The sequence below is a fragment of the Protopterus annectens genome, chromosome 16.part0 (assembly GCF_019279795.1).
Source record: "Protopterus annectens isolate FY-2018-M chromosome 16.part0, PAN1.0, whole genome shotgun sequence".
Lineage (NCBI taxonomy): Eukaryota > Metazoa > Chordata > Ceratodontiformes > Protopteridae > Protopterus > Protopterus annectens.
The window spans coordinates 516235650-516255853 of NC_056750.1; the positions used below are offsets into that span (position 1 = coordinate 516235650).

At 42.6% G+C, this 20204-nt stretch overlaps 1 protein-coding gene across 1 annotated transcript in view; it reads left to right on the plus strand.

The window, feature by feature from the left end:
* The window catches only part of GLE1 (GLE1 RNA export mediator), a 1828321-nt gene that overhangs the window by 1778266 nt on the left and 29851 nt on the right, over positions 1-20204 (plus strand). The window contains exon 15 of the mRNA XM_044058440.1: positions 5523-5586. Within this exon, the coding sequence (XP_043914375.1) occupies positions 5523-5586 (64 nt within the window). The remainder of the gene's footprint in view (positions 1-5522; positions 5587-20204) is intronic.

The following is a 20204-nucleotide window of genomic DNA, read 5'->3' on the forward strand; positions in this document are numbered from 1 at the left end:
GGCGAAGGCCTTTGATACATTCTCCACTCTGGTATTATTGATAGACTCACAAAACTAGGCATTAACCCTTATATCACTAGGTAGGTTGCAATTTGGCTCACAGGTAGAACCAGTCACGAGTGGAGTCACACAAGAATTGGTCCTGGGTCCTTTCCTGTTTGGCATCTACTTCTCAGAAGTCCAGGCCAACACGGAAGGACTCTGGCTGACCAAGTTTGCAGATGACTGCAAGCTGGGAGCCATTATTAACTCCCCAAGTGATGTTGACAACCTACAGAAAGGCCTGACTGAGACCAGTGACTGGTGTCTAAACCATGGCCTTAAGCGGAATGCCAAAAAAATGCATTGTAATCCCCTTTGGGAAAATCTCAGTCCCTACAAATTACCACATCAATAGGAGCCCGCTGAATAGTGAAAGCGTTATAAGATCTGGGGGGCATAGGTTGACAGCAACCTCTCAGTCGACCACCACATTGCCACAGTGGTCAGAAAGTCCTATGTGGTACACCTCATTATCAGGGGTTTTGCATCCAGGAAGACAGAGGTAAGCATCTCACTCTACTCCTCCCTCATTAGACCAATCATCGAGTATAATGCCCTATTTGGTATGTACCTCACTAGACACCTGCAACAGCTGGAAAGGGCACAAAAGTACCTCACAAAGAGGATCTTGGGCCTTAAACATATGCCCTACAAGGACAGACTCAAACTCCAGCTATTTTGTCACACATATTTTACTAAGAGGAGCTCTCTGCTTGACTTACAGGGTCATTTCTGACCCTGCTGTGTTAGAAATGCTACATCTAAAGAAATCCCAATTCCTCCACACCACATGCTCCAGAGACCTCAACCTCATTACCACAATCAACAGAACATGCTGGATGGACAGGTTTATTACCCAGAGACTGGCTATGCTATGGAATAGACTTCCCATACATGTCAAGCAGAGCACCTCATGGGCTGTCTTCAAGAGAAACCTTGATGAGTGAATGGGAAATAGAAAGTTCACCCCGGGTATCACTCCAGTGGCTCTTCTTGATAGCACTTTGGGTACTAACTTCGGGCGGCAAGATGCCAGGGCACTTCTATGGGCTAGGCTTATAAAGGCTCCAGTGCCATTAGCCTAGTGCACACATATGAATCTATGAGTGAGGTGTTTGGCTGTATTTTGAGTGACTCTAGCAAGTCCAGGTAGGCAGTGTGCTTCTCCTAGTTCATTGTGGGGGACCTATAGCTAGCGATGATGGGGTAGGGTATTTTGTCTGTAGTTATTTGGACCTGGAGTAGCTCAAGAGAATTGGACCGTTTTTACCAGTCCTGAGGTGTATTTGGATTTAATGAAGATGAATATACCTCCACCTTTGGTTCTTTCACACTTATTTTGAGGTCTGAACATGTGAAAGGCATTGTACGGCTGGGTTGCTGTCTGTGGCCTTGAACTAAGTCTCAGTGACTGCATAGATGTCAGCATCTTCCAAAGTGAGAAGTTTTTTGCAGTGAGTGCAGTTTACTGTTTAGACTCCTAGCATTAAGCAGCATGGCCTTAAATTTGTCTGTTGTAGATTTCTTTACGTCGGAAGAATTGTTGCTTTGACATTTCCTATAAAAGGCACTATGTAGGCGGCAAGCATCTTTTCCATTATTCAAAAGCCTTGAGGAGACAGGTGAAGGCCATCTGTGGCAAAGCAGCATGATGCGTCGGCCATGATTTCCCAGGCTGTCAGATACTGGATCCCCCTAGAGTGGCATCAGAAGCTAAGACAATTATTGAAATCAATCATATTTTGTCTGTATTGTGGCATCATCTTGGGTAAAGGTAGAATGGTACTTAGGGCTAGGGACATACCTGCCTTCATATAGTCCAGAGAGGTAGGTCTCAAGTCATTCACTCCAACATGTACTATGACAGAATCATAATGGTAATTTTTGCTAAGTGACTTGAATTTGTCTGTGATTTGACAGCTTCTGGCACTTGACAGGCAGCTGACTATCACCTTCTTGTCCAGCCTGGTGATAGGGGTACATCTGTGTGTCTCACTGTTTAGTCACCTGTGACTAGGACAGTAGGTTTTGAGGTGTTTTGCCTTAGGGGCTTAATTGCTGAGACACTAATGTGTGTGTTGTTGAAGTGTAGTGGTGGATTCTGCTCGTGTGTCAGTTTGTGTAGGTCGTTTGCATTTGGGAGGTCTCTGGTCTTTTGGTAGGATCTTGAGTACCTCCGCGTATATGGTTGTGTGTGTCTTGACCTTATCTTGTTTGAATGGAGAGGTGTGCATCCTGACAGTGTTTGATTTCTTGTTTATTGTTAAGCGAGAGGCCTTATTCTAGTTTCGTGGTATAGTTACATCTCTCACATACTGTATTTATTTGCTTTAGGACCAAATGGTTTTCAGTATACATGAGGCAATTACTACATTGCCTCAGGATGCCGTTGTCAGTCAGGCTGGCTGGAGAAATGTTGGGAAACTGACTGTTCATAGTAGCAGGCAATTCTTAAGTACTAATTTGTGAGAGGGCAAATTAGATCAGCTGCTGTTGTGGGATTAACCAGGGGAATTGTTCTATAGAAGATCAGGGATAAAAAAATGAGGCAACGCTGCTCAGTGCCCAGCTGAGTTGCCTGCACTGCAGAAGTGCACACCTGTGTTGTCCACAGAGCAGCAGGGAACCTGGGGAGGGTTTCACTGATTGATGTTTAGGGAAAAAGTAGTTTATAGGTTTTTGTTTCTATACAAGACACCCCTAATCCCCATTGCACAGTGCTTAGCTTTGCGTAAATGTGAGGCCTGTATACACGCAAAATTAAACCGTTTTAAACTAGTCTGGCAATAGGAAATCACACAATGGTCCTTCCTCCAACAATACTCAGCTCAGACAAGGCTATATCCACACACTTCTTCCACAAGGGTTTGCAGAGGAGCCCGTCGTAATGTAAGATGGCTGGATTTGAGTTTGTGTATGAAAAACATGCTAGATTCAGCAAGTCTAGTTCTATTTTATGCTAACTAAGCAGTATTTCAGTGCAAAACAAGTGCAGGTAATAAGCAGGCACAAACAGGAAAAAACGGTCAAAAAGGCACAAATTAATGCAGTAAAACAGTGAAATGCAGATGAAAAGTGCAGATCAAACTCAAAATAAGCTTAATGTCTTGTTTTTAGCTTCTTTGCTTTAGATATAGAGCCATTGGCAAAGAAAATAAGGGACTCAGAAATGCAAGGATATAATTGGTATGGTAGTCAAGAAAAGTTGGATTTATTTGCACTCAGTGCTGAACATTTTGAGAATGTTTGTTCTGTTTTTAAGATATAAAATTCATGAAGATAAAACAAAGGCTGTAGCTGTAAATCTATGTACCTAACCGCAAATTGGTTCAGCAATACACATTTATGTGGACGCGATAAGATGAAGCATTAAGGAGTATGGATTAAAAAGGCTTCTGTTATGGCAACCAAGGATATGCGAAAGGAGGCTAAAAAGATAATACAAGAACTGAGAAACTGGAGACTCATTTTATTGATATGGATAGCAAGATACAAGCAGTGGAAATATTTTAGTCCCTTTAATTGTATATATGGATCAGGCATATTTTTTCAACCAGAGAAGTTGTGGACAATAATAGAGTTGAATAAATTTATCTGGGAGGGGAAGAGGGCAAGAGCGAAGTGGGATAAACTGATCCTTCCAATAGAACATGGTGATTTAGGATTACCTGATTCAAAGGGATATTTTAGAGCTGCAAAGTTAAGTTTTATATATATAACACAAGCAGAAGTTTCTAATTAAAATAGAAAGGGATGATGATGAAGGGGGGGTGGGGATTCAAGAAATAGAGCACAATTTTAGATGCAGATCCTTAAGGAGGAGAATAACCATACAGAATATTATATTCATAAAGTAGAAGAAAGTATTCTGTGAACTAAGCCAACATAAGAATGGTGAAAGGAGATTTTGCCAGGAGGGATGAGTGTAAGTAGGGGTACAGAAAATATGCAAGAAAGGGTTGGAATTTACTGGAGAAACCTGGGACAGGAACCACAGTATTCGAAACAAATAACTTGAGATAAAAAGGTAATAGAGTAGGATGTGGTCAAGAAGACATTTTGGACTGCAGACTAAAGAGTGCCGTCCCTACCAGGGATTGATATCAAAGTATAGGCAAAGAGAAAGACTGGTCAGTCTTAAATGACATACCTGCTCTGGTGGGGATTTTAGTCAAATCGAAGATAGAACCTCTTGTTAAAAAAAGTATAATTAGTAGGGCATATAAAATAATTGCATGGTAACTATGAGAAATAATTAGATGAGGTTAGAAAAGACTTAAGTGTCCCTGTTGATTAGTTCTGTCATAAGTCTTTCCATGGTTTGCATGTGAGGCTGGTCAGACTTGCGGATCTGTAATTGACTGGATCTGTAGAAAGTCTTCCATTATGCAGTGAATGACTGTAGCTGTTCTCCATTTGATTGGTACAAAACCTGTATGGAGGCTGAGATTGAACAGTCTTAAGAGGTGTGGCTAAACTGTGTTTCATGCTATTTAAGATGCAGCCAGTGATATTGTTTTTAAACTTGGAAATCATTTTATGTACAAAAAAAAAATAGGTATGCTATTTTAAGAACTGGGTATGCTAAGAAAGAATTAAGAATGTCAGCATTTGAGAGAAAATGCATGTAATGAAAGTGCATGTAAATAATAAAAACTTCAAGGAAGTAAGAGAAAAAATTGAAAAGCAGCAAAAGGAATGTCAAACTTTTGTGTGTGCCATGAACTGAATGTTATTTTCTGAGTAATGTTCGTTGTGCATACTCCATTAGCTTGGCAATTTTAAATGACACTAGAATGTTAACGCTTGTTTGCATGTCAAGCTGAGAATGCAGGTTGAGATTTAAACTACAGTGTGTACTTGACATATACATTACTTGAGAGCCATGTCATACTAATTTGTTCAGTGTAAAAGAAATTAAGACTTAGGACTCCTAGGAGCCATTTAAAAATTTGATAGCCATTAGACCAGGAAAATTAACATTTCTGTACCGTTATCGATCAGGAACTTCAAAAGTTTGACATTCAGCTTCCCTTGTATATTTAGAAAGAGTTCTGTAATGTTCCTGCTTTGTGATGAAAATACCTGCTTTTTAACATTTGGCAGTCTCATATAGAGTGTTATTCCTGATATTGATTCTGTACCCCAAAAATGTAATATCAAGACAAGTTGCTAGTGCCTCACTTTTTAGTGATTTGTACAAGAGAATCAAATCCCCCTCTTGCAACCCTTTAGCTAACTGAATACAAGGAGAGTCTCCAGTCTGTTTATAAGAGGTTTTTCATTCTCTCACTAGCCTTCTATTTCCAAGACTAGCTTGCCACTTTTGATCCAGTAATTTGACAGCCCTAGATAGAAAGAAAGAAAAGAATGTTTAGAAAAAAAGAATATATATTCATAAATGAAGACAGCAAATATGTCATTATGTTTGTATGTGTGTAGATCTTAATTTGTAATATGTGTTTTTGCATTTTCAATAGAATTGAAGCAGTTTCAAGCCCTGAACATATGGGCTCAGTCATGAGGTTGAAGCACTTCCTACAGGTAAGATGTCATTCCATATTCTAAGTTTATAACAGGTGCAGCATTTGCTGCAGTAGGTTAAATAGTAGTAGCCATTGTAAGCACTACAGCTCCATCATTTTCAGTATCTCTGCCTAGGCTTTTCTGTTATGTTGGTCAGGCAGACCCATACCATTCAACTGTCTAGAATTTTGTAGTGTGTCCCTAATTTTGACCTGTCCTTCTTAAAATGTGAATTGAAATAATAATTAAAAATGCTCCCTGGTTTGGGGCGTTTGTCTCCACCCTTTCTTTATTTGGGCTTTGGCCGGAAATTTTTTAAGCACCTCTATTAAATTATCACTTAAGACACAGGCACGCATAAGATGACTGTACACTGATCAACAGCTTGACTTCAGCTCTCCCACTTTTTAAACAGAAACTGAGAAAAAGGAGCGTCATTAAAACTTTTTTGGGTAAAATTCTGTTTAGTAAGTACTCTACCTAGATGCAAGCAACGAGGAAATATGAAAAATCTGAAAAAAAACAACCAGAAAAGGTTCAGAGAAAACAGAGACTATGAAGGATTCTCTTAACTGTTCATCAAAAAGCTTTAGTTTTGTTTTGAGAGATGGCTTCCAGTAATTTAGAGGAAAAAATAAATCGTATGTACTCCAGGGTGAGTAAAACAAATGAAACGCTGAAGGAATATATTAATTCAAGTAACAAAAGGCTGGAAAAATAGAAGTTTTAAATAGTTCAGATGAACTGATAAGATTGCAAACATCAGCGGCTGAAATTAAGAAAAAGCTGTCCGAGTATGATATTTCCTAAGAAGAATTGCTTCAAAAATAAGTTAGAAGACAGTGTGCAAAGAAAACCTGAGATTTTTTGTAGTAACAGAGAAACTGAAAGGAACACAGTGTTCATTTTATGAAAGCACAAATAAGCATCTGTGCTGGTGTCCCACAGCAGGATTTGTTAATTAAAAGGGCACATCAGGAGTATGCTCCAAACCTGACCATGAAAAAGCAGCCAAGACCTCTGTTATTAAAGATGCAGTAATTTCAGCAGAAAAAGTTGATCCTGGCAAAATGTTGACAGAAGGACAAAGTCTTCAAATATTGGACAGCACTGTATTTGTAGAAGACAATAATCCACTGTACACCAGGCAGAATAGAAGCAAATTTATCCCAGTAATAAGGGAATATTGAGAGCAGATATGAGATTCATGCTGATATATCCAGTTGTTTTCAAAGCTGTTTTTTTATTTTAAGATCAAATACATTTTTATGCAGAACAAAATAAGGGGAAATAAGCTCATCAAGCAGAAGGTGACTCTGCTTCTCATTCTTCTGACAGTAAAGTTTGTAGAGACACTTTACTAGTGAAACCTTTCCAATGTTCCTAAGGAAAATGCTTGAGAGAAAAATAGTAGTACAGGAGTTGATTACAAGAATGAGGAGTACCTTTGACTTTTGAAGCAGCATCTGGTGTCAGGAGCTGGAGATGAACATGAAGAAGACCAGCAACACTGAAATTGGAAGACCGTGAATTGTTTTCACATTTGTGAAATATGGTTTTGCAAGAAATAATGGCTGAAAAAGACTGTTTTTGTTGACTTTTACTAAACTTATGTGTGGACTGTAAAGCATATGCTTCAGTGTGTCATAAATGTTTAGGACACTGAAAGAGGAAAAAAGTAACAAACATTTTTTGTTATAAGTATTTTATAAAACATTTTTATATAAACTGCATGTTATATAAAGTAAAGCAGTTTTGTGTAGTATGTAGTGTGGTGGTTTAAATGTGGAGGGAGTCTAGTTTGTGGCTGTTGTAAGTGCTAAAGTTAAAGTACCTAAGTACTTTATTAGTTGTAACAAACAGTCTTTACAGTATGTAAGAACAAATGCTTGATATATGTAAGTTTAATGTTAATGTGCTGTGATTTTAGGCTACTGGGGTTGGATGGGGTGGAAATGTGCACTGCTTATAGTATATGTAGAATTAAGATATTTTTGCTTCCTTTTACTAGGGTGAATGTCTAGTTTAATACCCTTGGTTTAAGTTATAAACAAGTTTTTTTTTTTTAAAGAAAGTAAGCTTTACAAATGAAAAAAATAATGAAAGCCATGAAAAATGCTAAGTTTCCTACATCAGCAAAGATATTGGCTTGTGTTTTTTTTTCCATTAGTTGGTGTTCAGTGGGAGTCAAGAAGTCTGCAGCTTGAAGGCAGCTGTATATTCTTTTTCAAGTGAAATTTAGCAAGATTCATTGCAGCATACTTTTCCATGGAGACCAGCTGTCTGTAGTTGCAAGCAGTTGATCTTGAGAGTTCTGAGCATTCTTTGGTGAGGCCAAGAAGTTGTTTGGACTGCATGCTACAGGCTGCCCTTATTTACAAGGGATTGGTATCAAGAGTGTAGGAAAAGAAAAAGGGAGAGAATCTTAAAAGAATGACCTACTCTGGTATAGGTTTTAGTTGAATATAGAACAGAACCTGCTGTTGGGGAAAAAAAGGTTGATTAGTAGGGCATATAAACTATTGCATGATAACAATAAGAATCAGTCAGAGGAATTTAGAAAAATGGAGAGTGAGGACTTAAAAAGCAATTTACAAAAGAGCAATGGGAGTACATATGTATGGCTCCCAAGTATACCAATTTTGCATATTTCCCAAGGTACAATAATTGGGCTACACTGAGTAGAAATTGTGTTTCACAAGAGCATGTATATTTAATTGAAAGCTTTGACACACATTCAATAACTATTTCAGATCATGTACTAACAAAAACTAAGGTAAATATACAGAGTGCTGAATTAAAAATGAGACACTGGTGCTTTCCTACTTACCTGTTAAAAAGAAAAGAATTTATGGAATTGGCAGTGGAAATTGAGAGTTGTTAGGGAAGATAGAAATTTGTTTAGAAGGGATGGTTAGTGAGTGGGATGAAATGGAGTTTAAAATAGTGTAGAAATAAGAGAAAGATGGGGAAGAAGTAATAGGAGAAATCTCAAAATAAGCAACTGCAAAGTTTTCAAGGAGATGTAGGTTCAATCAACAGGGAAGTCTACACATGGTAATCCTGTGGAAGTTTAGAAGTTAGGAGGGAAGAAAGTGATAAAGATCTAGAAGCTGATGCTTAACGGCTTTTTTCAAAATTTTAGGAAGCATCAGCATCTTGGAAGGAACAACTGGTACTATATTACCCAAAGAGGGCAATAACCCTTCAGATTTAGTTTCATATGGTGCTGCGGTAGCGTTGTCACCTCACAGTATGACGTTGGCCTGTTCGATTCTCAGCTAGAGCATCTTCTGTGTGGAGACATGCGTGAATTGGCATACCTTCATTGAAGGTTGTGCTTCAGAGCTGGCAACTCGGCACGTAAAAACTCTACTGCCAATCATTAGCAGACCGGAGTTCCTCTGTGGCGACCCCTAACCGGGAAAAGCCGAAAGACACAACAACAACATAGACCTATTTCAATTTTAAACCATGACTGTAAAGTATCTGTTTATATTACCTACAAGATTGCTAAAGGTGTTACCAATATTGATAGATATGGAAAGGTTTGGTTTTGTTGAGGACAGGGACACATTTGACAGCATTATTATGACAATGATGATCCAGATGAAGTACAGAGGTATCAAACTCCTCACACTACATGAAAGTTCTAGAGACAGTGAATGATAAATACACAGAGTATTAGAAAGTAAGATGAGAGATGAACAATTAGGATTCTGATCAGGATGTAGCACAACCAACTTGATTGCACTAAGTCAGATAACTGAGAAGAAGCTAGAGATGAGGGAAGATTCTATTTGGGCATTCTAGACTTCGAGAAAGCATATGACAGGGTCTTAAAAAAGCTGATTTGAGCAGTCCTGTAGTGGTTCAAAGTCCCAGAAATATTGGTATGTTAGTGCAACCTATGTACAAGGACCCAATGACTCAAGTACAAAAACCGTGTGTGGTCTCACGGAGGAGTTCCTTGTGGGAGTAGGTGTGCAATTAGGGTTCAGCTGCGAGTCCACTGCTTTTTGTACTAGTGATGGGCTGCATTAGAAAACAGTTTGAAGGGAACAAATCAACAAAGTTACTTTATGTAAATTCTGTGGTATTACAGGCAGAGCCTGAGCAGGAACTTCAGCAAATGACAGGAGAATAGAGTACAAAACTGAAGGCATATGGGGTAAGTACAGATAAGACGGTTGTAATGGCAGCAAATGAGGAAAATCAGAAGCGGAGAACTGAGATAGAAGAGAAAATAGTGGAACAAGTTAACAGTTTCAAGTATCTGGGGGGGTAGTTGAGGAGAAAGGAAGTCTGAATGAGGTCACAGCTAGAATCAGAGAGGCTGCAGCCATACTGGCAAAGAGCTTCAGAGGCAGCGTATGACAGAAGAATGCCAAAGAAGCTGAAAAGTAAGGGGTACAAAACAGTGGTGTGACCAGTACTACTATATGGTACAAAAACCTGAGCAGTAAAGAGGGAGCATTTCAGGAAGCTAGAGATGGAGATAAAGTGCCTGCAAAAGATGGCAGGATGTACACTGTGGAATAGACAAAGAAATGAGGACATCAGAGCAGAAGCCAAAGTTGCTTCAATTACAGAGAAGGTCAATGAGAACAGATTATGGTCGATGTTAATCATGATGATCACTACTGCAATAGCTTTGGCTATATATGGGTTATATCCTGCCAAGGATAGAACAACTGGCCAGCTTCCAAAGCTTCAGGGTACGTTCCACATATCCAAACTATCAGCCAGGTCATCAAGCCCTTCAAAACATTCCTGCTGCCGAAGAGTGTGTGTCCCTATGGGTTTCAAGGCTCTATTGTCTGCTTGTCCTGTTCCTTTACTGGGCAGATAATTTCCCTTTGGGGAAAATAAAATTTGCATTAAAAATATTTTGTTTGATAACATCAATTTAAAAAGTTGTTTAAACTATTTAAAGAACATTTTTTTCTGTGAAGAAATGTTTTACTTTTTGGGGCTGGATAAGTGTTTTAAAGTGATTTTTGCTTTGTTTTTCTGTGAAAATTACTTTTAGAGTTTAAATTTTTAGCGGCTTCTGCTGCTTATTTTCCTGGGAAAGAGGCACCATTTTCAGTTTGATCACAAAACAAACTCAGCCCCATGATCTGTCCCTTTTTCCAGGCACATAAAGAAAAAGTTAAGAAACAGCCTTTGCCACCACAGCAGGCTAGCATGTTGCCTCTGCCACAGGTGGGTGACTGCTGTGGCCATTAGTTGTACATTAAACCAGTGATGACGAACCTATGACACGCCACGACATTTTGGGTGACACACCGGTGATAACACCCGAGTTACCAAAGACACTGGTTTTGCATTCATTGCTCGTGTGAAGTGCATTGAATTATTTTGTGCCAGGAGCCAATTCACCAACACTGCTGTGGAGGTAAGGAAGTTATTATCCTCAAAGACTACTTTGGTATACTGTCTCGATAGAGTCTGCAAAGGGCAAGTAGTCTGCATTTCTAAGAGTGTGCTATTTTGCATTCTTCTCAATGGTCCCTCTTAATCCCTCCTAAAACTGGTGATTTTACACACTTAAATGCGACAATAATTAAATTTGTAGACTTATTTTACTTCAGAAAATGTATATTAATTCACGTTCATTTTTTTATGTCAGTGTCTCAAATTAATAGCGCTAGTAGTTTAAAACTGTCCCTGTCTCTCATAGATTTCTCCCTGATATATTGAGAACTATGCTGTTTTATTTATTTTACTCTGATTTTTTTTAATTTATTTTATTTATTTTTTTGTAGGGGGCGACACACAGGCAGAATCAGATTACGCATTTTCTGAATTTTTGACACACTGAAATCAAAAGGTGCACTATTACTGCCTTAGACCACTTTTTTTTTTTTCCCCCGGATCCCTCTTGTGTAGCACCTGCAGCCACTGTGGACCAGGGGTTAGCCACATCCTCTGCAGTTTTTTTGGATTCCTTCAGTGGGCATGGGAAAGCCCTCTTGTTGGTCCTGGGTGAGAGAATAGGGAAGGCTTCCGTCAGAATATTGTGCTCATCCCTAGGTAAACTGCTGCTGACATTAATAACACTGTTGGCTGCATTTTTCCCTGTCAAAAAGAGGAAGCTTAACATGTATCTACTCTTCTTCAAATTTATTTGGAAAGGAATAATTTACTGAGTCTTATTCAGGATTTAATTCAGGATATTAATCCTTCTTGTAAACTAGTTTCTGGTAAAAGCAAGCGGAATAGTTCTTTTCCTGAAGCGATTCAAGATTCTTAATCTGGACAGGCAGATGGAGAGACAGCTATAGTTTTTTTTTTCCCCTTCAGATTTCTAAGTCAGGCTCAGAGGAGAGCTCATTTTCTAATTCTGCCTGTAGTGGGTCTCTCTCTTTCTCTTTCTCTGAGACTGTATACAGAATGCACCATGTGGGAGAACACTGAGGTTTTATAGTCTCTCAGAAAATACTGAGAGTTGTTACAGAAGTAATTTACAGAACCTTCACTTATTCTTCCAGTTCTATCAGCTTTGTAGGATGTGCATTACTGCTTCTAGTTTTCCTGATAAACAGCTGGGTGCTCCTAAAAGCAGATAAGATATATAAAGTTATAGGTTCATAGGTGTGTACTAGTCTAACTACCACTAGGGCCTTTTTAAGCCTAGTCATGCATCCAAAAGCTTTTGACTACTACTGGTACCCGTTAAGTGTAAGTAGGGGGCTTAGGAGATGAACCAGTTACCAGCTGCCTGTGTCCATTAGAAACATAGGTGCCAAACCAGGGATGAATTTACTGTTCCCCATTGAGTTGTCCAAGTTGCACTTGATTTGTATTAGGAAGGAACTCTGCTACACATAGATGGGATGTTGTTCCAGAGAAGGGGTACTCTGTGGGATACATATTTTTATTTCAAGCAGGTTTTGTTTGTATCAAAAGCAAGGATTAAGATTTTAGAATGGGTAATTCTGGTGCTGTTTATTTGCAGCTGTGCAGAAGATCCATCATATTGGGATCTGACAATGCCTTGTATGCCAGGCATAGATCTCCCCTCAACAGCCTGTAGGAGACAGAATACAGGGATAGGACTTTGAGGTGGTCTGCATAGTACGTGTTACTTATGCCATGTATTTTTTAAGTCAGGAACCTCTGTGGACGTTCCAGTTGTTGGATGTGCCTGTCTAGGTACATACCAAAGGGGACATTGTACTCCATGATGGATCTGATGAATGCTGTATATAGTGGAACAGTGACCTCCTTGGATTTAGAAGCCATGCCTTTATAAGTTGCGCAACATAGAATGGGCTCCTCACTACTGTAGACACATGATAGTGAAAGGCTAGCTTAATGTCTACTTGCATCACCAAATCCCTGAGTACTAGGTTGCCTCTTAGGGGTTTGTTGCTACCAATGTTTTTGTGCAGTCTTCCCTAATGTAACTCAGCAGCTATGTTGTTAATCCTTCTGCTGCTAAATATTTAGTTAATTCCAATCCTGCTTTTTCTGATAAGGATGGAAAGATTATTCTCAAATATTGGGGAAAAAAGTGAATACTTCTGCAACTTAGATTTTTCAGAATTTGGAAGTGTCATGTTCATACGTTAAAATTTGATGTAATGGGATCCTATCTCGCCTACATTCATAACTGATGGGCTCGGAGCCGATCCATCGGCTCCGACTCGGCCAACTAGTTCACTAGAACGAAGTCTCTTATTGGCTGGGCTACTCCCTATCCCAGGATGCACTACACCTGCTTCCCCAGATCTCGTTTGCCGCTTTACAAGCTGGACGTGGTCTCGACTTGGCTGGAGCTAAGTGGTTTCTTTTACTGGTCTTTGACCTTGGGGTTTTTTCTCTGAATATTGATAAAAACAGCTGTTTTAACAGCTACTCTCTGTCAATTGTGTGTTTGATAACTTTTTTGTGTGTGAAGTGATTTACTGGTACTTTATTTCACTGTCGGGCAAGGCCCGTTTAAGTTAGAGGGCCTTTGCCCTACTTTTGAGAGTTTGTGTTATTATTTTTTCTTCGGGCAAAGCCCGTTTAAATTAGAGGGCTTTTGCCCGTTGTTTTTGTGGTGTGTGTGTGTTTACTGTGTTCTCTTGTGAGGTAAATCTCCCTCTCAAGAGCTCGTGCCTTGTTTCTCGCGCTCTACAGTTGGCGCTAACCTTTTCATATTAGACTGCTTTTCATACTGTTCAATATGTCCAAAGAGCAGAAGTCAGGATTTAAAAAATGCACTCGGTGCAATTACAAAATGTCTATTACAGACAGTCATTCGATATGCGTGTATTGTTTGGGGCCTAAACATCTACAGGAGACATGTAGTGTATGTCATGCTTTCTCCTCTAGGCTTCTTCAAGAGCGCAAAAATAAACTGATCTTGAAGGGTCTTATTAAGCCCTCTTTTGAGGAGGCTTTAGATTCTCCTGTTACCTCTAAAAAGAAAAGATCGTCGGCTCCGACAAGTCCGTCGGAACCGACTGCTAAAAAGCAAAAGTCGACCTCTTCTTCCTCTGCTCCACTGACTTCGGGGCCGAGGGTCGAAGGGTCTGCCTCGATGCCTCTTTTCTCGGCTCCATTAGTTTCGGAGCCGCAGGTTGGAGTATCGAGAGGCGAATCACCTCCATCGGTTCCAGTGGTTTCGGAGCCGGTGGAGGTGTGCAGCTCAGACTCTTCCCCCTCGGCTCCGAAGAAAGCTCCTTCGGCACTGATGGTGGTCCATGCTGTGGTGGAACCGGCGCCGACAGTGTTGGAGCCTTTTCGGAGCCGGTCCCCTACACTCTCGGAGCCGAGAGGAAAGTCTTCTCATCTGTCTACCTCCTCTAAATCATCGAAACTGTCTGATTCGGATCTGGATAGGGTGATACAGAGGCTTTTCCATGCTCCTGGAATCCTTTGAGTCTTTGCTCAAATGGTCTCGGCTCCAGCCCAGTTGGCTTCGGAGCCGATCCCCCCTCCGAAACATTCGATTCCTCCTCCAACCTCCTCGGAGCCTTTGGAGTCGGTGATGGTGGAGCAATGCGGAGCCATACGGTCGGAACCGAGACCCCTTCAAGGTCTGTCGGCACCGACTATGGTTCCTACCCTGTCCTCGGGTTCAGGGTTTGGTACTGGGACTTCCTCAGCCGGGCCCGAGGGGAACACTTTGGGGCTGGGTGCCTCGGTGCCTAGTCTTCCCCTCGGAGCATCGGCTGCTGGAATTCCCAGTGCCATCGTGGCCTCTAGACCAGTGATCTCCATGGAGTCTGGAGGTCCGGCCTTTGAGGCCATGAGGAGCGCGCTGGCCATGCCCTTGCCGGCTCAGCAGGCTTCTACCTCACCGTCCCTAGACCTGGAGACTGGTGCTTCTGCTGTGTTGCAGTCCCCCGGCAGCGAGGCCCCAGGGCCTGAGGATACCCCCATCGGGGGTTCCCTTCTTCTGGGGGGTCCGTCTGAAACTGCTTCGGACGAGCCCCCACGGAAGAAATTGTGCAAGAGGAAGCACGTGGACTCCCAAGATGAGTCTGTTACATTGGATACTGACCTCGATGACGCGGAAGGGTCCCCCAAATCATCTTCGGATGATATCTCTTTCTCAGATATCCTGGAGATTCTGAGACAGAGAGGAGATTGGCAGGCCAAAACCCCTTCAGCTGAGGAGTCAGTCTTCCTCAAGGCCTTCGGGGCCCAGCCCTCTGCCTCCTGGGTGTCTCCGCCCTTCGATGAACTCCTTGATTTGGTTTCTCAAAGGGCGTGGGAACATCCTGATTCTGTGGAACTGGTGCCTGCGAGACCTAATAAGTTTCTTTCAGCCCCCCCCCCCCCCAGAAGGAATTTCTGACGAAGGGTGTTCCCGTAGATGCTATGGTGGTGGCTTCTGCCACACAGCAGGACGTGGCAGAGGCTTCAAAGTCCATCCACACCCTCCTAATAAGGATTCCAGGAGCATGGATAGGTACGGGAAGTGTACCCTGTCTTTAGCGGCCTTTACCTTACGGTCGCTGAACTATTTATGTCATTTTACCAGGCTCCAAAGGGACCTCCTTAAAGAGCTAAATGACTCCCTCACTGGTAATCTACCTGAGGCGCTAGCCCCTACTGTTGGCGCTCAGATGACTACCTTGTTCTCCATCGTAAACTCGTCCATGAGGCTCACTTCGTATGCAGCCGAAGGGGCGAGTAGAGCAGCGGGAACAGGCGTTGCCCTCCGGAGACACGCCTGGTTACGCTTGTGTTCATTTGCGGAGGCCTTCAAGTCTTCCTTCGCCGACGCCCCCTTTGATGGGTCATCTTTGTTTGGACCCAAGGTGAAGGACACACTAACTCGGTGCGAGCAGGAGGGCAAGATCTTGACTGCCGTTGGGGCCCGCTTTTCCGCTCCTTCTAGGCCTTACCCCAAGGTCCAGAGAGGAGGGAAAATGTGGTTCAGAAAATCTCAGAGGTCTTTCCCTACTCCACCCAGTGATTCCCCCTCCAGAGGCAGGGGGGGGGGGATTCAGGAAGACGCCGCCCCAGAGGCGGCAGAGGCCCCCGTAATTCTGGAGACCGCGATTCCTTTCGTGGTTCTTCCTACAACCAGCGTCACTGAGTTGTTGCCCGACTGTGCAGCTCCAGAGCCAGTCGGGGGTCGGTTTGCGGAGCACCCACAAGCTTGGGAATCTATAACAAGCGATCAGTGGGTGCTTGGGATTATTACCGGAGGCTATCTCATTCCCTTCGACAAGCCCCCCCTTTCCTTAAGGGAAATCCCGGACGTGCCACCCAGTCAGCGGGATCAGGCAGCAATAGAGGTTTCAAAGCTGCTAGAAAAAGGAGCCATCCAGCCTGTCCCCACCGACCAGATCGGATCAGGAACTTACTCAAGATTATTTTTGGTGCCAAAAAAGACAGGGGACTTCAGGCCCATTTTGGACCTCAGTTCATTGAATCGTTTTGTGGAAAAGTCCAAATTCCGAATGGTCACCCTTCAATCCATTCTTCCATTGCTGGAGAAGGATGCATGGATGTGCTCCATAGATCTCCAGGACGCTTACTATCACATTCTGATAGCTCAAGAGTCCAGGAGACACTTACGCCGCCTCGAGTCAGTCATTTCCAATTCCGAGCACTGCCCTTTGGTCTCACCACAGCCCCCAGGGTGTTCACCAAGTGTCTGGCAGTGGTGACTGCTCACCTGAGAAGTCTAGGATTCCAAGTGTTTCCATATCTGGACGACTGGCTCCTTACTGCCACCTCCGAGCATCTACTATTTCAGGCGCTCAACGCCACGTTCACCTTGGGCCGTTTCTTGGGGATTACATTCAATTGGCAAAAATCTGTACTACAGCCATCTCAGCGTATTACTTTTATAGGCGCAGACTTAGATACAAAAAGGATGCGCGCCTTCTTACCGGCAGCAAGAATTCAGGTTCTGCAAAACCAAGTCAAATCTTGTCTCCCCCTATCAAGAGCTCCGGCCCATCTGATTCTACAACTGTTGGGCTCGATGGCGTCAACTATACTCTTAGTCCCCTTAGCCAGACTTCACATGCGAATTTTGCAATGGCTCCTATCGGTTCAATGGTCCTATCAGGAACTCCCCTTGAACCATTTAGTCATGATCACGGACAGTTGCCGTCGGGATCTGCGTTGGTGGCTCCTCCAATCCAATCTCGACCAGGGGCGACCCTTTATTCCTCAACCCCATGTTGCCACTGTGACCACGGACGCCTCACAGGTAGGGTGGGGGGGTCATTATCTGGACAGGTCGGTCCAAGGCACATGGCAAATCCAGGAAACGCATTTGCATATCAATATCCTGGAGATGAGAGCGGTTCTTTTGGTACTTCAAGCTCTCCATCACGCTCTCCCGCAAGGTCCGATTGCTATCCTATCCGACAACATGTCGGTGGTTTGGTATATAAACAAGCAAGGTGGAACCAGGTCTTACCCACTGTGCAGAGAAGCCATGAGACTTTGGCACTGGGCGGTAGCTACCAACCGCTTTCTAATGGCGACGCACATACCGGGGAAATCCAGTGTGATTGCGGACAGATTAAGCAGGACCATTCTGTTACCCCACGAGTGGTCCCTCAACCAGAGAGTGGCTGCGAAAATCTTCACCAAATGGGGCCTCCCTTGCTGCGACCTGTTTGCCAGCCCCCACAATGCGAAGTGCAGAGAGTTCTTCACGCTGATCCCCTCCCAGGGACAGATTCCCAGGGACGCTCTGACCCACATTTGGCCCCCCGGTCTTCTTTATGCCTTCCCTCCGGTTCCCCTCCTACCGAGGGTGATACAGAAGGCCATTTACCTGGAGAGCGAGATGATTTTGATTGCCCCGCACTGGCCTCGTCAAGTTTGGTTTCCTTTCCTACAGAGGCATGCGATAGAAGGTCCATGGTTTTTGGACCCAGTGCCGGACCTGTTGACTCATCAGTCAGGACGACTTCACCCGTCTCTCAGGTCATTGAAGTTGGCGGCATGGTTACTCCACTTCCATCCTTAGTCCGAGACAATTCCCTTTCTCCGGAGGTGATCCACATATTGTCTTCTTCTCATAAACCTTCCACTGTCAAACTTTATTCCAGCAAGTGGAAAAGGTTCGCCTTTTGGGCTCAGCAATGAGGTATAGACCCCCTTACTGCCCCAGTATCGGAGGTTCTGAATTTCTTGGCCTCTCTTTTTCAGTTGGGCTCTTCAGTTTCCACGATTAAGGTTCAGCTAGCGGCTATCTCTAATTTTCATGCTTCTTTTGAACCTTCATTGATGTCTCACAAACTTTGTAAGGCTTTCCTTAAAGGAGCATGGCTCCTTAGGCCTCCAGTATCTCACCCTGTCCCCCCTTGGGACCTAAATATGGTTCTTGCTGCCTTAACTGCCCGCCCTTTCGAACCAGCTGCTACCTGCGATTTGAAATTTCTGTCCTGGAAAACGGCCTTTTTAGTGGCCATAACTTCGGCCAGGCGGGTTTCAGAACTTCAAGCTCTTTGTTCTGATCCTCCCTATTTGATTTTTCACAAACATAGAGTGTCCTTGAAATTAAATCCCTCCTTTTTACCAAAGGTAGCTTCTTCTTTCTGTATTCAACAAACTATAGAGCTCCCTGTATTTTTCTCTAATAACGCAGAATATATCTTTCATCAATTGGACGTCCATAGACAACTGCGTTTTATTTGAATAGAACCGCTCAGACGCGGAAATCAAATCAACTGTTTGTTTCCTTTGCAATAAACAAATTGGGTCAACCAGTAGCTAAAACCTCCATAGCTAAATGGATTAAAGATTGTATCTCTTTCATTTATTCACAGGCTAACAAAGAGCTTCCCTTTCCAGTCAAGGCTCATTCTACCAGGGCAATAGCTACTTCTGTAGCTTTTCACTCCAAATTATCAATAGATGATATTTGTGCTGCGGCTATCTGGACTTCTCCGCACACTTTCATTTCTCATTACAAATTGGATGTGGTGTCTCGAGGCAGGGCTTCCTTTGGTTCCACAGTTCTCAGGAGTGTTTTCCAATGAGCCACCCGGGATTTAGGTGCTAGGGACGCTGTCCGATCAGTTATGAATGTAGGCGAGATAGGATCCCATTACATCTTTTAGTTATGTACTTACCATAACTTCGGATGTATGGGATCCATCTCGCCTACATTCATACGTACCCACCCTCCTTCCCCCTTCCATTGGGATTTAGAGGAGATGTAGTTCCATTTGGAGATCTTCTCTTGAAGAACTTTAGTTGGTTGTAGTGACTACTATTTTTTCTGTGTTTGCATGTATGTATGAAAGCGAACAAACAAGATCTGGGGAAGCAGGTGTAGTGCATCCTGGGATAGGGAGTAGCCCAGCCAATAAGAGACTTCGTTCTAGTGAACTAGTTGGCCGAGTCGGAGCCGATGGATCGGCTCCGAGCCCATCAGTTATGAATGTAGGCGAGATGGATCCCATACATCCGAAGTTATGGTAAGTACATAACTAAAAGTTCTAGCTAATTGTGAGAGTATAAGTAATGTTTGGCCTGTAGTGTTTTTATGTTAGGAAAATCTGTTTTAAGTAATTTAGCTTCTGTTGTACTAGTCACTAATTGTTTGCAGTTGGTACTTCAGAGATATGGCCACTGGTACTGTTTTGAAGAGATTTGCTTATAGATGCAGCTGTACAGGCTGTAGATGTTGAAATGATCACTTGCAATATTCTCTCCCTCCCTCCATCCCCTATGGAGTTTTTTTTTTGTGTGTGTGTGTGAAGGGTATAAATTCTTACTTTTTTTCTCTTCCTAGCATTGTCATTTCAGGGCTTAGCTTCCTTCTCTGTTGGCATGAAAGTTCTGAAGGGCTTGGTGTACTAACATGTCTTCAGTCAGCTGAGTTCGAACTGACTGTGTGCATTGAAGGTCCCCTGAAGCTGTGTAAGCTGGCCAACTGTTGTATCCATGGCAGAACTCAACCTGTGTAGCTAAGGCTACTGCAGCAATATTCATTCAGACATCTACTGTTATGATAAAACAACAAATGGCTGGAATAACCTCTCTGGAAACCAGGCACCATGTAAAAAGCAATGTAGTATAACATTTTATTAGGGTAAAGCTTTTGTCCATAAATCATGAACTTCTTCAGATAAATCAAAGTTATAAACTCACTATTTTAATGGAAGAAGCCTATTTTAGAGATCATTTTGAAACTACCCCAAGAGTGGTTT